At 44.6% G+C, this 15,825-nt stretch overlaps 1 protein-coding gene across 1 annotated transcript in view; it reads right to left on the bottom strand.

The window, feature by feature from the left end:
- Positions 1 to 7,768, bottom strand: part of LOC127445557 (protein sidekick-1-like) — a 317,499-nt gene extending 309,731 nt beyond the window's left edge. Inside the window, exons 1-2 of the mRNA XM_051705711.1 lie at positions 7,690 to 7,768; positions 7,464 to 7,599 (exon numbers count right to left, since the gene is read on the bottom strand). Coding sequence (XP_051561671.1) covers positions 7,464 to 7,599; positions 7,690 to 7,768 — 215 coding nt within the window. The remainder of the gene's footprint in view (positions 1 to 7,463; positions 7,600 to 7,689) is intronic.
- Between the last annotated feature and the right edge of the window lie 8,057 nt (positions 7,769 to 15,825).

Raw genomic sequence — 15,825 nt, 5'->3', positions numbered from 1 at the left:
GGTTGCTTAAAGACATCACCAGGAGCTTGTTCAAGAAGACTCTGGAACTGGAACGAGCGCATCACGCCCTTGGTCCAAAACCTGCGCAAGGAATGTCTCCACGGCCATTCATTGTGTGTTTCCACTGTTATGGCCCCTTTTGGGCTGTATTGTTTTTCTTTTGTGTTCATATTTGGTTTTGCAGATTGGTTGTGGCCGAGTTTAGAAGTTGATGGGCCCAATGATTAGTCCCGACAGTATTCACCTGTGCTGAGTAAATTGGCTTTAAAACCGGCTCTCTGCCAGTCTGCAAGTGCCTCTCCCCAATCCAGACTTGTATCATTCTCTTTTGTTACCAGCTATTCTTTTATTATGTTTTTTCTTTTTAATAAATTATATTCTTTAGAGCAAGATATCCAACTTGTAGTCTCCCTTATTTTTACGGCTTACGAGCTGGCTGTGACAAGTGGGAGCTCATGTCTGGGATTTTTGTCATTTTGGTGTTCCCTTCATTCTCGGCATGGTTGAGTCATTTAGGTACTTTGTTTGTTTGTGTTCATTAGCTATTTGGTTGGTGTGTGTCGCCCACGTTGTTTCTTCAGCCAATTGAATACAAACATGGTTTGTAGCGCTATTGTTTGAATATTTGTACTCGCCGTTTTGTGAGAGATACGCATTGGATTTAAGAATATTATATTTGTTTTTTTGCCGCCTTAATTTGTCTTTTGTTTTTTGTGGGGAGGATATTTTGGGAAGTTCTATTGTCCCAGTTGTTCTGTTCGGGGAGAAGACTGTCTCCAGCTTTAGGTGAAGTTGTTGGTTCTCCACGCTGTTTAAAAGGTAAGTGAAATTTTTTGTTTAAACAGTGGAGGATTTTAGTAGCAGCTTTACTGCTCTTGTTGCCATTCTGTTCCCCTGTTAGGTCTTAACGACTTCTTCCCTTTTGGGACAAGTTGAGCTCATCGTAATTTGTTTCAAATTTTTGTGTGGTGACCGTGGGTAGAGTGGTTGTCTCGGGGGCACATCCGTGGCACGGGAGATTCGCCAGCTTGCTGGTTACTTGTACTGTGCCAGCGGGCTTTAGTGCAAAAATACCCCCCAACAGTAACTGCACGAAGACTAGGGTGAAGTTAGTTAGCATCTTGTGTGTTTAGATAGGAGTGGGGAATTTTGCTCTTTACTTAAATCCCTCCTGTTTGGCCTTTGTGATTACATTATTTATTGCTTAAGTATAATCTGCACATTCTTTTAATATAATGGCTAACTTGGAACAAGATTTTATTCATTTGTCGTCTGAAGCGTTGCTTGAGTCATGTACAAAAGATCAGTTATTGAAGATCGCTGAGCATTATAAGATTGAAGTAGGCAACAAGAAATTGAAAGACACAGTTAAAGAAATACTCAAAGCTAATCTAATGGATTGTGGTGTACTTTTAGCCGTAGAGTCAGGGCAAGCAGTTACTAAAATAACTTCTCCTTCTGGAAGTTCAGTGTGCTCTTATTTGTTTTTATTTTTTTTTTCAATTAACATTTTTATTGATTCATAGACTTATCACAAAGAAAAAAACACAACATATATATAATGAATCACATTTAACATTAAACCCCCACTATTACTCCCCAACTCCGCACACCACTCTGGGAATGAGGGCGCTCCATCCAACTTCCATCCCCTTAAAATAACCTGCTTACCAATCATAACACTGGTCAAACCCCAATTTTTTATGTCTTTATCCCCCAAATTTATGTCCGCCCCATCTCCCAAAATACAGAGTCTGGGGCAAAATGAAATTGCCCAACACATCACACACAAACTCTGTACCTTCAACTAAAATTCTTGGATCTACCACACCCCCAAAAAACATGGGTTGTGTCTCCATCCAATTTTCAAAAGATCTCAACACTCCACTCTCATATAGGTCACCGAGTGTAGTAACCTCCCTCACAATCCACTCTGACCAACAGAAAGGGGACCTATTTATACATAATTTAGGGTTCAGCCATATGCTTGAGGCAACATTTAAATAAAAGTCTGAATTAAACACTCTAGACACTTTAGTCCATACCGAGTGCAATTGCGAGATAACGGGGTGTAACTTAACTTCTCCAATTAGTTTGATAGAAAGGCTTTGCAATGGCAAAATAGGGGCAAGAACTTCCTGTTCAATACAAAACCAGGGAGGGGCTCTCTCAGGTGGAAGTGACCAATGAGCCAAATGTCTGAGACCGAACGCACAATAATAAAACAAAGTCTTGGGTAGGCCTAGCCCACCATTGTCAATTGGCCTGTGCAGTTTACTGAAATGTAATCTGGGACGTTTACTATTCCAAATGAAGGACTACACTATGCTATCAAATTGCTTGAAATAAGAGAGGGGGACATCTACAGGGAGAGGATTGTAGCAGGTAGTTGAATTTTGGAATATAATTCATTTTAATAACATTAACCTTCCCAATCATAGATAAATAATGAAGCCCACCTGCCCACATTGCTCAAAAACCTTTTTATTAAAGTGTCAAAATAAACTCATAAAATACCCAAATACTTAATGCCCTGTATGGGCCACTGGAAGGTGCCCAGCTGAAAAGCCGTTACTGGGCAGTATACTGTCAGAGCCAAAGTTTCGGATTTAGACCAATTAACTCTGTATCCTGAGAACTTAGAAAAGGAATTAATAATTCTGTGGAGGCAAGGCATACAACTAGTGGGGTCAGAGACGAATTATAAAATATTATCTGCGTAAAGCAAACGCTTATGTGCCACACCTCCCACCACCACCCCTGGAAAATCATCTTCCCTTCTTATTGTGGCTGCTAATGGTTCCAGGGCAAGACAGAACAGTAATGGGGAAAGAGGGCAACCCTGCTGGGTGCCCCTACCAGAGTAAAATAATCTGAAAATAATCCACCCTACCTTGTGTCTATAAAGAAACTTAATCCATCCAATAAATGTATTCCCGAAACCGTATATTTCCAAAATCATAAAAAGATAATCCCATTCTACCATATCAAATGCATTTTCAGTTTGAAGTGAGTTTGCCACGACTGGAGTCTGATAATTCGCCACTGACCACATAATATTGATGAGACGCCTAATGTTATCAGAAAAGCTGCGGCCCCGAATAAACCCCACCTGATCTATATGTATAAGAGATGTCATAACTTAATCGGTTAGCCAAAATTTTTGACAATTTTTTAACGTCTAGCTGGATCAGGGAAATTGGACGATAACTCTTACACTCCCTTGGATCTTTGTCTTTTTTAAGAATCAGACTGATCTGGGCTTGTGTCATGGGTGGCGGAAGCTTTCCATTCTTTAATGATTCCATATACACTTCTAACAAAAGTGGGGCCAATTCTGTCGGATAAGATCTAAAAAACTCTGCAAAACCATCTGGCATCAAGCTCCTCCAAGGCTATCTCAGAATCAAGATAATTTTTCTGCTCAGTCGTTAGTTTAGGGAGTTCTAATGGTTCCACAAAATTTCTAATATCTTTATCAGTAGATGAAGACGTAGAACTATAGAGATCAAGATAGAATTCTTTAAAAGCATTATTAATATCAATGGCTGAGGTAAAAATTTCACCACCAGCAGATTTCACTGAGGGAATGGTAGAAAAAGACTCTCTCTGCTTTATTTATCTAGCCAAAATCTTCCCTGCTTTGTTCCCCGACTCAAAGTATGACTGTCTTGCCCTGAATAGCAAAAACTCCACCTTCCATGACAAAATAGTATTATATCTGTATTTCAATCGGGTAAATTCTCTGAGGTCATCAGACGATATTCGGCGCTTCAGCTTTGCCTCTGCACTTTTAATATTCCCTTCCAACTCCGTGAGTTCTCGTCCTTTGGATTTTTTGATGAATGAGACATACTGTATGATTCGACCCCTAAGAAGTGCCTCCCAAGCCAAGGATCAGGATTCTGCAAAAGGTCTACATTCAAGCGGCAACTATATGATTTATTTTTCTCCATATGTAGCAACACCTCTAAACACACCAGGGCGTGATCTGAGACTAAGATGTTTCCAATTGAGCAATCAACAACAGATGAAGTGAGGGACTTAGATATATATAAAAAAAATCTATTCTAGAATAAATCTTATGGGCTGATGAAAAGAATGTGTAGTCCCTACCAGATGGGTTCAAAAGTCTCCAAATATCTGTAAGACCAAGATTTTACACATCCTGTGAAGCGTCAGTGTTGCTCTAGGGGGCTTACACACTTTTGCTTCACTATAATCAAGGACTGAGTCCATCAATAGATTAAAGTCTCCTCCCAATATTATAGCATGAGGGATGCCAGTGGCTTGCAACATCCAATCAAGATTTATAAAAAAGCCCTGATCATCAGCGTTAGGTGTGTAAATATTAGCCAAAGTCAACCTTTGCCCCTGAATTTCTGCTAAAACAATAATGACTCTTCCTAATTTATCTTTACTCTGTTTGAGACATTTGAATTGTATATGTTTACTTATCAATGTAATGACTCCCCTGCTCTTACTTGAGCCAGCACTAAAGAAAACATGCCCACCCCATATCCTCCCAAATTTTTCAGCTTCCAGCTGGGAAAGATGCGTTTCTTGAAGAAACTCTATATCATATTTCTTTTGTTTAAGAAAAGAAATAACCTTCCTTCTTTTTATGGGGTGCCCCAACCCATTCACATTCCAGAGAGACAATCCACTTATATTAACATTTGACATTTTGACATATGAAAAAAATAGATTGTGTGTCAAAAATAAAATTATAAAGACCACATTCCACCAGTCAAACCCCGAACTTCCCCCCGAACCAAATAAACAGAAAAAAGAAAAACGTGTGCATTAACCCCGCGCATGACAGCACCAACCAGCATCCATCCCTCTAAACTCAAACAGTCCATGTATGCCTAATCAGCTCAAGTCTGGTGTTTCTATACAAATTTTGTGAGGCAGAATTACACAACAGAAGAAAATCTATTAAACAAACTCCAGCCAATAGGCCAAATAAACACAAAGAATGTGTAGATTCATCCGCATAACTGTCCCAAAGGTGTGTTCCTCCCCAAAACAAACTCCAGCCTCTAGCAGAACAAGCACACACACACACACACACACACACAGTTTCCTCGGACAGTCATACGAATTTTCAGTGAGCCGGCTGTTTCATGAGTGCAGCAGATGACCTTATCATTCCAATGTCCTGCAAAAAAATACTCCACAAAACAAACTCCAGCCAATAGGAGGCATAAACACAAAGAATGTGCAGATTTATCCACAAACTGTCCCGAAGGAGTGTTATTCCACAAAACAAACTCCAGCCACTAGGCAGAACCAGCACAAAAAGAAACAAAAAAGGCGCACAGTTTCCTCGGACGGTCAAGTGAATGTTCAGTGAGTCAGGTCCACTCGGCTGCAAAGCGAGCGCCACACAATGACTTGCTCATTCCATTGACTTTATGAAGGACAATGCTTGTTGGGGACAAGTAAATACTTTGTGGCCATCCTTAGCATCTATTCTTAACCTGGCCGGCAACTTCAGTGCAAAAACGACCCTCCATCGATGCAAAAGTTTCTTGAAGGTGTGTTATTCCACAAAACAAACTCCAGCCGCTAGGCAGAACCAGCACAAAATGAAACAAAAAAGGCACTCAGCTTCCTTGGACGGTCAAGTGAATGTCCAGTGAGTCAGGCTCACTTGGCTGCAATGTGAGAATCACACCATGACTTACTCATTCCATTGACTTTATGAAGGACAATGATTGCTGTGGGCATGTAAATATTTTGTGGCCATCCTTAGTATCTCAGCCTTCTTCGTTCTCAGGAATTCCAACAATTTTTTTTACGATTCTCAAGGTCTTCCAACTTTTCCCAAACGCACTCCAAGTCTGTCTTGGTTGCTAGCGGGTTAGCAGCCAATTCCCTCTCCGATGACTCCAGATAATTGATCCGTTTCTCAACATCCCCAATTCTTGTAACCAACTCAGAGAACTTCATCTCCATGGCAGTGATCGATCGACATATTACAGCAAGATCATCCAAGTCAGCAACGACCTTCGTCAGCATTGCTGACATGCTCGACAGCTGACACTGGATCTCTCCCACCGCACCGTCCAAACCAAGTCCCCGGTCTGCAGCCTTGTCAGGGGTATCAGCTTGAGCACATAAGTGTCTTTTATTGTCTCCAGAGGCCGAGGACAGAACAGTTATAGAACAGGGTGTATCGAATCTCACCGGTTTATGACACAAAAGTATTAAAAACTAGAAAATTGCGCAGAGCTCGCCATTCATATGTCCGACCCTCCCATGGCACCATGCGACTCCCTAGTTCAGTGTGCTCTTTAACGTTTGAGCAGCAATAGAGACTTTTAATGTTGCAGCTTGAACAAGGGCGTATGAAGTTAGAACTTGAATGTGAAAATAGTAAAACTGAGCAAACAAACCTCTATCTCCAGAGATATAATTTAGATCTTGTAAGAGAGGGTAAACTTGTTAATGAGAGTCCTGCTAATTTTTCTCAGCGTGATCCTTCATTCGACACCGTTGGAAATTTGCGGTTGTTACTGAAAATTAATGATAAAGATCCTGATATATTTTTCACATTGTGTGAGCATGTGGCTGATGTAAAAGGTTGGCCTGATAAAGAGCGAACACTGCTTATGCAGTGTGTTTTTACTGGTAAGGCTCAAGAGGTTTTCTCTGTTCTGCCTGTATCAGAGAGTGAAAATTACACTACAGTTAAAGAGGCTGTTCTAAAAGCTTATGAACTGGTACCAGAAGCATATAGCCAAAAGTTTAGGACTTTGTCCAAAGGGGTGACTGATGCTCACATTTAGTTTGCCAGAGAGCTCACCATCCTGTTCAATCATTGATGTGTTGCATCTGAGGTACAAGCCTTTGAGAATTTTTGTGATTTAATTGTGCTTGAACAATTCAAAAATTCCATGCCCGCTCGAATTGCTACTTATATACAGTAAGTGAGCATAAAGTTAACACTGCTGCGGAAGCTGTATGAGTATGTTTTGACTCATAAGCTTTGTTTTGGTGAGTCTCGTAAAAATAAGGAGCTGTCTGGTCTTAAAACTGATCGCATGACACCTAAGAATGCTGTGGTAAAGGATATTGGAAAAACAACTGTCCAGTGATCAAATCTAAAGGTAAATATACAAATACATCTATGTGCGTTAAGCCTGCTGTGCTTGTGGCGCCCGTAACTATTAGTTCTGTTATGTTTGCCTGTGAAGAACAGTCTAATGCCGTGATCACTGTTAGAGACTTGGAGTACATTCCATTTATTACAAATGGCTGTGTCTTTGACTGGAATTGACGAAAAGATTCCAGTCAAAAAAAAAATTAAGAGATACGGTGGCTTCAGAGTCTTTTGTCTTACAGTCTTTTCATGCTATTTCCCGGGTAAGTGATAATGGGACCAGTGTCCTTAATCGGGGACTTGGGTTAGCCACTTTGTAGTGTTATTTTCTGATCTGGTGAATGAGGAAGACTTGGTTGGTGTGCGTCCCTTACTGCCAGTTGAAGGGGTTAACGTAATCCTGGGAAACAACTTGGCAGGTGGACGGGTTTGGCCTGATGGGTCTCCACCTCTTGTGGTTTCTTCTGTTCCACTGTCACAGGAGGAGTCTGATGAGAGTGCACAGGAGTATCCTGAAGTATTTACAGCTTGTGCTGTAACTTGAGCTATGAGTGCTAACCAACTTTTTCCCTGTGTACCTAGGACTGACAACAGTGAAGTATGTGTGGAGCCAAAGTTCTCTTTACCGGAGTCTCTTTCTGTGTCCTGCCTTGACATGATAGCTGAACGGAGAGCTGATTCTACTCTCACAGAAATGTTTGATGATGTTTTACCTTTTGATCAAATCAGGGATGTTGCTCATGGCTATTTTTAGCAGGATGAAATGTTGATGAGAAAATGGATTCCTCATGGCAGCAATTTTGCAGGTTACCCTATTATGCAAGTGGCGGTTCCAACCAAGTTCCGTTCTTTAGTACTGCAGATTTCCCATGACGCTTTTGCTAGACATTTGGGTGTTAAAAAGACATATGACCGCATTCTACACCATTTCTTTTGGCCAAAATTGAAAAAAGATGTTTCTCAGTACATTAGAACTTGTCATACTTGTCAAATAACTAGGAAGTCGAATCAAAAATTTTTATCTGCCCCATTGCTTCCTATTCCTTTGATTAGTCAGCCATTTGAACACTTGATTATTGACTGTGTAGGTCCACTACCTAGATCAAAGTCTGGCAGTTCTTATTTGCTCACCGTTATGTGTGCTTCGACACAGTACCCTGCAGCGTATTCTTTTCATACTAAAATGGCAAAGACCACAGTGAAGCAGTTTATGTCCATTTTTGGCATTCCCAAAATCATACAGAGTGATCAAGGATATAACTTCTTTTCTCAATTGTTTTCACAGGTTTTACAGCACTTGTGGGTTAAGCACAATAAAGTGAGTGCCTATCATCCCCAAAGCCAAGGTGCTTTGGAATGTTTTCACCATACACTTAAGTCTTTATTGCGTGCTTACTGTATGCAGATGGATGGTGACTGGGAAGAGGGATTGCCGTGGCTGATGTTGGCAGCCCAAAAGGCTGGTCAGGAGAGTATAGGTTTCAGTCAGAATGATCTAGTGTTTGGGAACACTGTTCGAGATCTGTTAGCAGTGTTGAGGGATGACTGAGCCTCCTAAAAATTTGATGAATTACATGAATGATTTAGGCTCAGACTTTATGAAGCAGGTAAGTTAGCAAAAGAAAAGCTGTTCATCTCTTAGTCAAAAATGAAGTCTCTTTTTGATCGGCAAGCTGAACACTGTCAGTTTTTCCCTGGTGATCAGGTTTTGGCATTTCTTCCAATAGACGGTTCCCCCTTTCAGGCCCAGTATTCTGGCCCTTTTACTGTAGTGAAGCAGATTTCTGATCTGAATTATTTGATTGCTACTTCTAAGCAGAGAAATCCATTCAATTATGTCATATTGATCTGTTAAAGCCTTACTATTGCTGTTCGTCTGGGTTGTGGGATGGGGGCGTTACTAAAGTTAAACCTACTCTGGTGGGTGAGACTGGCTCACACTCTCCTTTGGGGAATGAGGTGGATGGGGGAGTCTCACTGTCAGATGATGCTATATTGCTGGGTAATTTAAAGAACTCTGAGTGTATGAATAAAGATGTTTTGCTGGCTCATCTGACTGACTTTAGACATGCTGAATTTATTTGCCTCATTAAACGATATGCCACCCTGTTTGTTGATGTTTCGCCATGATATTGGCGATGCTGAGCCCATCCGCCAGTGTTTCTATCGTGTTTCCCCAGAAAAGCGTAAGCATCTCGATGCCGAGGTTCAGTATATGCTTGATCATGCCATTGCACAGCTGTCGTTTTTAAGCTGGGCATCGGCCTGTTTGTTGGTGAGTAAATCTGATGGCCCGTTTCCCTTTTGTTCCGCTTATAGGAAGGTAATAAAGTGACTAAACCCGATTCCTACCCTCTCCCTCGAATGGAGGATTGCATCGACCAAGTTGGGGCTGCTAATTTTGTGAGTAAATTTGATCTACTGAAGGGCTATTGGTAAGACCCTTTGACACCACATGCTCAATATATTTCTGCTTTTATTACACCTGCGGGATTATTCTCGTATAACATTATGAGTTTTGGTTTATGCAACGTTCCCGCTACGTTCCAGCGATTAATGAACAGAGATGTTATTGGGTTGGAGGGAGTGTCTTTTTATTGGATGATGTTGTTGTTGTTAGTGATTCCTGGGAGCAGCACTTGTGTTGCATCGCAACCCTGTTCAGTTGGCTAGAGGAGGCGTGTCTCACTGTCAGCCTGACCAAGTGTGAATTTGCCAGGGCAACAGTGACGTACCTCTGAAAGGTGGTTGGACAATTTTAGACAATTTATCTCAACCCCTCTCCAACCACAAAGAAAGAGTTGATGTGTTTTTTAGGACTGTTAGGCTTTTTGTAAGAACTTCACTGTAGTGGCCCCTCTTATTGATTTGCTCAAGGCTAAGGCTGCATTCAACTGGATGCCTTTTCTAGAGCCATCTTGCCTTAAGTCTTTGTAATCACCCTTGTTGGGTTGCCCTACTGTTTACCCTGCTTGGAAGGCTTCTAGCTGCCCCTGAGATGGGCGACCCAGGCATGTGGAGACCTGCTGCAGGCCTAGAGATGTTAAGCAAACCACTCCATTCCCCGGTGGAGGGCCAGGAAGAGAATCCTTTGTTGCCTTCTCTTTGATTCGCTGCATGTCCGAAAGGCTGCAGTACCCACACATTTAGAAAAGGAGTGGTTTCCTCATTTCCTGGGTCACACACTCGGTGTTTATGGCCGTTGTTATCGCCGGACACTGCACATTTATGGCAGGCATGACGCTGCGGAGGCCCGGGGGGTTGTGACGGATTACGAGGATGGTTCCCTCCTCCCCCGTTGCTGACCGGTCCTATAGTGGGTACCCAGAGCCAGGTAAGTGCTTCGATGTCCCCAGACTCAGCTCGGCCTCAAGTTCGGGGTCCGAGCCCCCTCAACGTGGTGCCTCTAGCTCCGCCCCACCGCGAGGCCCCACCCGTCGGTACGTCTGAAGTGATTGTCTCCTTGGTCCCCCTCTCCCGGAGTGGCTTGTGCTCCCCAGCCCGTCGCGATGGCTGACCAGGACCATCCGACTCGGCTATGCGATTCATTTAGCCAGGCACCCGCCTGGGTTCAGCGGCATCCGTTTTACCTCAAGTGCAGGGCGAGGACGCCACTGCCCTCCCTGCGGAGATTGCGTCCCTTCTGCGGAAGGACACGGTTGAGCCTGTCCCTCCAGCCAAGATGAAGAAGGGGTTCTACAGCCCCTACTTCATCGTACCAAGGAAAAGCGGTGGGTTGCAGCCAATCCCGTATCTGTGAGTTTGAAACTGGGCCTTGCACATACTCCCGTTCAAGATGCTGACGCGGAAACGCATTTTAGCGAGCGTCTGGCATCAGGATTGGTTCGCGGCGGTAGACCTGAAGGATGCGTACTTCAACTTCTCGGTTTCTCCTCGGCACAGGCCCTTTCTTTGGTTCACCTTTGAGGGCCGGGCGCACAAGTACAAGGTCCTCCCCTTCGGTCGGTCCCTGTCGCCTCATGTCTTCATGGAAGTTGCAGAGGCAGCCCTTGTCCTGCTAAAGGGAGTGGACGTCCACATCCTCAACTGTCTCGATGACTGGCTGGCTCTAGCTCACTCTCGAGACTTGTGTGCACAAAGGGATCTGGTGCTCAGGCACCTCAGCCATTTGGGGCTTCGGGTCAACTGGGAAAAGAGCAGCTCTCCTTGGTACAAAGCATCTCTTTTCTCAGGTTGGAGTTAGACTCAGTCTCTATGATGGCATGCCTCACAAGCAAGTGCATGCAGTCAGAGCTGAACTACCTGAAGTTGTTCAGGCAGAGCACGGCGGTCCCACTGAAGCATTTTCAGAGGGTCTGATCAGTCCTTAGAAGGGCCTTGCATTCCTGCTGGCAGGAGTCCCCTTAGTGCAAGTACCCCAGGCATGATGTGGTTACGACAGACGCCTCTGAGCATGGCTGGGGCGCTGTGTGCAATGGGCACACAGCCGTGGGCTCCAGGACAGGGCCGTGACTGCGTTGGCATGTCAACTGCCTCGAGTTCCTCACATTATTGCTCACCCTGCGGAGGCTTCGGCCATTGATCCAGGGCAAGCATGTGTTGGTCTGGATGGACAACATGGTGATGGTAGTGTACAGTAGACGCCAAGGCGGCTTGCGCTCACGTCGCATGTCGCAACTCGCCTGCTGCCTCCTCCTCTGGAGTCAGCAGCGTCTCAAGTCGTTGCGAGCCACTCACATCCCACGCTGTCATGACAGGTCATGCTCAGGGGAGAGTGGAGACTCCATCCCGAGGTGGTCCAGCTGGTTTGGAGTTGATTCGGTCATGCACAGGTGAGCCTGTTCACTTCCTGGGAATCCACCCACTGCCCAATCTGGTACGCCCTGACCGAGGCTTCCCTTGGCATAGATGCACTGGCACACAACTGGCACCGTGGGCCACGCTAGTATGTGTTCCCAGTGAGCCTACTTGCACAGACACTGTGCAAGGTCAGGGATGACGAGGAGCAGGTCATCCTAGTGGCACCCTACTGGCCCACCCAGACTTGGGTCTCGGACCTCACACTCCTCGCAACAGCCCCTCCCTGGTGAATTCCCCTGAGGAGGGTTCTCCTCTCTCAGGGACGGGGCACCATCTGGCACCCACGACCAGACCTCTGGAATGTTCATGTCTGGCCCTTGGACGGGACATGGAAGACATAAGTAGCCTACCACCCGCAGTGGTAGACATGATCACTCAGGCTAAGGCTCCCTCTACGAGGTGCCTGTATGCCTTGCAGTGGCATCTGTTCGCTAAGTGGTGTCCTTCCTGACGCGAAGACCCCCAGAGATGCGCAGTCGGGTCGGTGCTTTCCTTCCTGCAGGAGAGGCTGGTGGGGTGGCTGCCCCCCTCCCCCGAGGGTGTTCGTGGCCGCTATTGTGACGCACCACGATGCAGTTGATGGCAAGTATTTAGGGAAGCCTGACCTGATCATCAGGTTCCTTAGAGCTGCGAGGAGGTTGAATCCTCCCAGACCGTGCTTCATTCCCTCATGGGATCTCTCCGTGGTCCTGCTGGGAGCCCTGTTTGAGCTCTGGAGTCAATTGAGCTAAAGGCAGTCTCTTGAAGACTGTCCTCCTGACTGAGCTCACATCCATCAAGAGGGTAGGGGACCTGCAGGCATTCTCTGTCAGCGACATGTGCCTGGAGTTCATTCTGGAATACTCTCAAAGTGGTCCTGTTGCCCCGACCGAGCTATATGCCCTAGGTTCCCACGAACTCGTTTAGGGATCAGGCGGTGAAACTGCAAGCAAAGGAGGAGGCAGACCCAGCCTTTCCTTTGCTGTGTCCGGTGCATGCTTTTCGCATGTGTACCGCTTGCGTATAGCGCCTTTCCCCTCCTGGAGGGGGAGATGTGCGCTTGTTACTCCCCAGCCACGTTCACGAGGTCATGGACCCTGGATGTCCTTCCTCCTTAGCCCTGTGGCAGGCAAGTTCACGGAGAAACTCGATGCCGGCCTAGTACATGTGCTATTAGGACCTATACTGGGGTAGATGCGCCACATGTGCTGGTTGCCAGTTTGTAACCCCATGTGATGTATCTTCCATGAGACAGTTTCCCTGGTGTATTCCTTGGGCACAGTTCCCCTCTGTCACCGGTCGCCATGTTTGTAGAGCTCCGTCCCCTCTGGGTAGGACCTACCATGGGGACTTTTCCACATGCGACACTGCCGACAAGTCTCAGTGAGACCATGTGACGTATTTCCACACAATTGCCTCCCCTTCAGGCAGGATGTGGTCTCCGCAGTGTCTTCTTTTTTGGGAACAAAAAAGGAAGAGAAGAGGCCACGGCTGGGGCGGCCTGTCCCCATTTTGGACAGTCGACTTGTCCCTGAGGTGCGGGGGACCGTACGACACTCATAGGAGCGTTGGAGTGTTACTTGACGGCCAGGTGCTCTGGCTATGAGGAAAGCAATGGTATGCCCATCTCACACCACCAGTCCACGTAACACAGTTCAGCTAGTTGTGGCGTTTCGTATAGGGACCCCTAGTGTCACTACATCACCACAACGTCGTGAGTGACAGATAGGGAACATCCTGGTTACTTTCATAACCTCCGTTCCCTGATGGAGGTAACGAGACATTGTGTCCCTCTTGCCACAATTCTGAACTACCCGCTGAAATGGCCGGGACCCTGTCTTGGCTCCTGAATGAGTGGTTGTGAGCCAGCTCCTTTTATACCCATATGTCCAGGGGAGTGGCATGCAAATTCAACTCGCCAATTCCCACTGGCCTTTTCTCAAAGATCAGAGGTGTTTGGGGCTCCCAAGAGTGACCCCTAGTGTCACTACATTGACACAAAATCTCATTCCCTCCATCAGAGAACGGAGGTTACAAAATTAACCAGGATATTCTGCATGTGGCTTTGGACCCAATTTTACTTCTTGGATTAAGTTATTATACTCCTCCCCTCAAGCATTCATGATCACAAATAAAACACGCTCCCAAACTTTCTTCCTATCAAGAGGCATGAGACAAGGTTGTCCCCTGAGCCCTTTGCTTTTTACTTTGGCAATTGAGCCTCTCTCACTTATGCTTAGAAACTCATAACGTTTCAGGGGTATTAACAGGGGTATTAACCTTTATGCAGATGACATGCTATTGTACATTTCTGATCCCCTCTTGTGTGTCCCTAACATAGTAGAGACACTACAGCATTTTGGCACTTTTTCAGGTTATAAATTGAATTTTTTAAAAAGCATATGTTTTCCCATTAACAACAAGGCCCCTCAAATTAAGGATAAAGACCTACTCTTTCACTTGAGTTGTTTTTAAATATCCTGGGGTCAACATAACCCAGGGCTATTCAGAGCTACACCAATCAGCCACAACATTAAAACCACCTGCCTAATATTGTGTAGGTCCCACTCGTGTCGCCAAAACAGCGCCAACCCGCATCTCAGAATAGCATTCTGAGATGCTATTCTTCTCACCACAATCGTACAGAGCGGTTATATGAGTTACCGTAGACTTTGTCAGTTCAAACCAGCCTGGCCATTCTCTGTTGACCTCTCTCATCAACAAGGCATTTCCATCCACAGAACAGCCCCTCACTGGATGTTTTTTTGGTTTTGCCACCATTCTGATTAAATTATAGAGACTGTTGTGTGTGAAAATCCCAGGAGATCAGCAGTTACAGAAATACTCAAACCAGCCTGTCTGGGGAAAAATGTGATCTCAGTTATTTGGACCGTGGCATGATTGTTGGTGCCAGACAGGCTGGTTTGAATATTTCTGTAACTGCTGATCTTCTGGGATTTTCACGCACAACAGTCTCTAGAATTTACCCCGAATGGTGCCAAAAACAAAAAACATCCAGTGAGTGGCAGTTCTGTGTACAGAAATGCCTTGTTGATAAGAGAGGTTAACAGAGAATGGCCAGACTGGTTCAAACTGACAAAGTCTATGGTAACTCAGATAACCCCTCTGTACAATTGTGGTGAGAAGAATATCATCTCAGAATGCTATTCTGAGATGGGGGTTGGCGCTGTTTTGGCGGCACGAGGGGGACCTACACAATATTAGGCAGGTGGTTTTAATGTTGTGGCTGATCGGAGTATATAAAGAAAATTTTCTCCCTCTGGTCGATAAATTAAAATTTGATCTTCAGAAACTGAATTTGCTTCTCCTCTCTTTTGCAGGAAGAATTAATTGTGTAAAAATGAATGTATTGCCTGTACCTGTTCCAGTGCCTTCTGATTTTTTTTATCAAAGTCTTTTTCCCAATCAGTAGATAGACAAATATCATAATTTTATTGGGTGGCAAAACAGCTAGAATACATAAAGAGTTTCTCCAAAGACAACAGGATCAAGGCGGGTTAGCGCTTCCCAATCTTAGATATTATTATTGGGCATCAAATATATCTAAAGGACTTTATTGGCTTCATAGCCCAAATGATGAATGGTGTAAGTCAGAGGTAAACTCCTGCTCATCATAGTCTCTATCTGCTCTTGTTTTATCTAAGTTGCCCCATCCATTTCACAGTTCACACAATTAACAGACCGCAATGATTTATAGTTAAAAAGTACTTAAATATGGATCTTTTTCATATCAAAAGCAATTGTGTCACTTTAGAAGACATTAATTTAACTGCTGGAGTCCTATGGATGACGTTTATGCTGACTGTCTGTGATTTTTAGAGCTTTAAAGGTCTGATCACCATCCACTTGCATTTTAAGGACCTACTGAGCTAAGATATTTTTCTATTTTTCTT

This window comes from Myxocyprinus asiaticus, chromosome 8 (genome assembly GCF_019703515.2).
Source record: "Myxocyprinus asiaticus isolate MX2 ecotype Aquarium Trade chromosome 8, UBuf_Myxa_2, whole genome shotgun sequence".
NCBI lineage: Eukaryota > Metazoa > Chordata > Actinopteri > Cypriniformes > Catostomidae > Myxocyprinus > Myxocyprinus asiaticus.
Note: the sequence above shows the minus strand (reverse complement) of the source record. Positions and strands in the feature narration are given on the sequence as shown.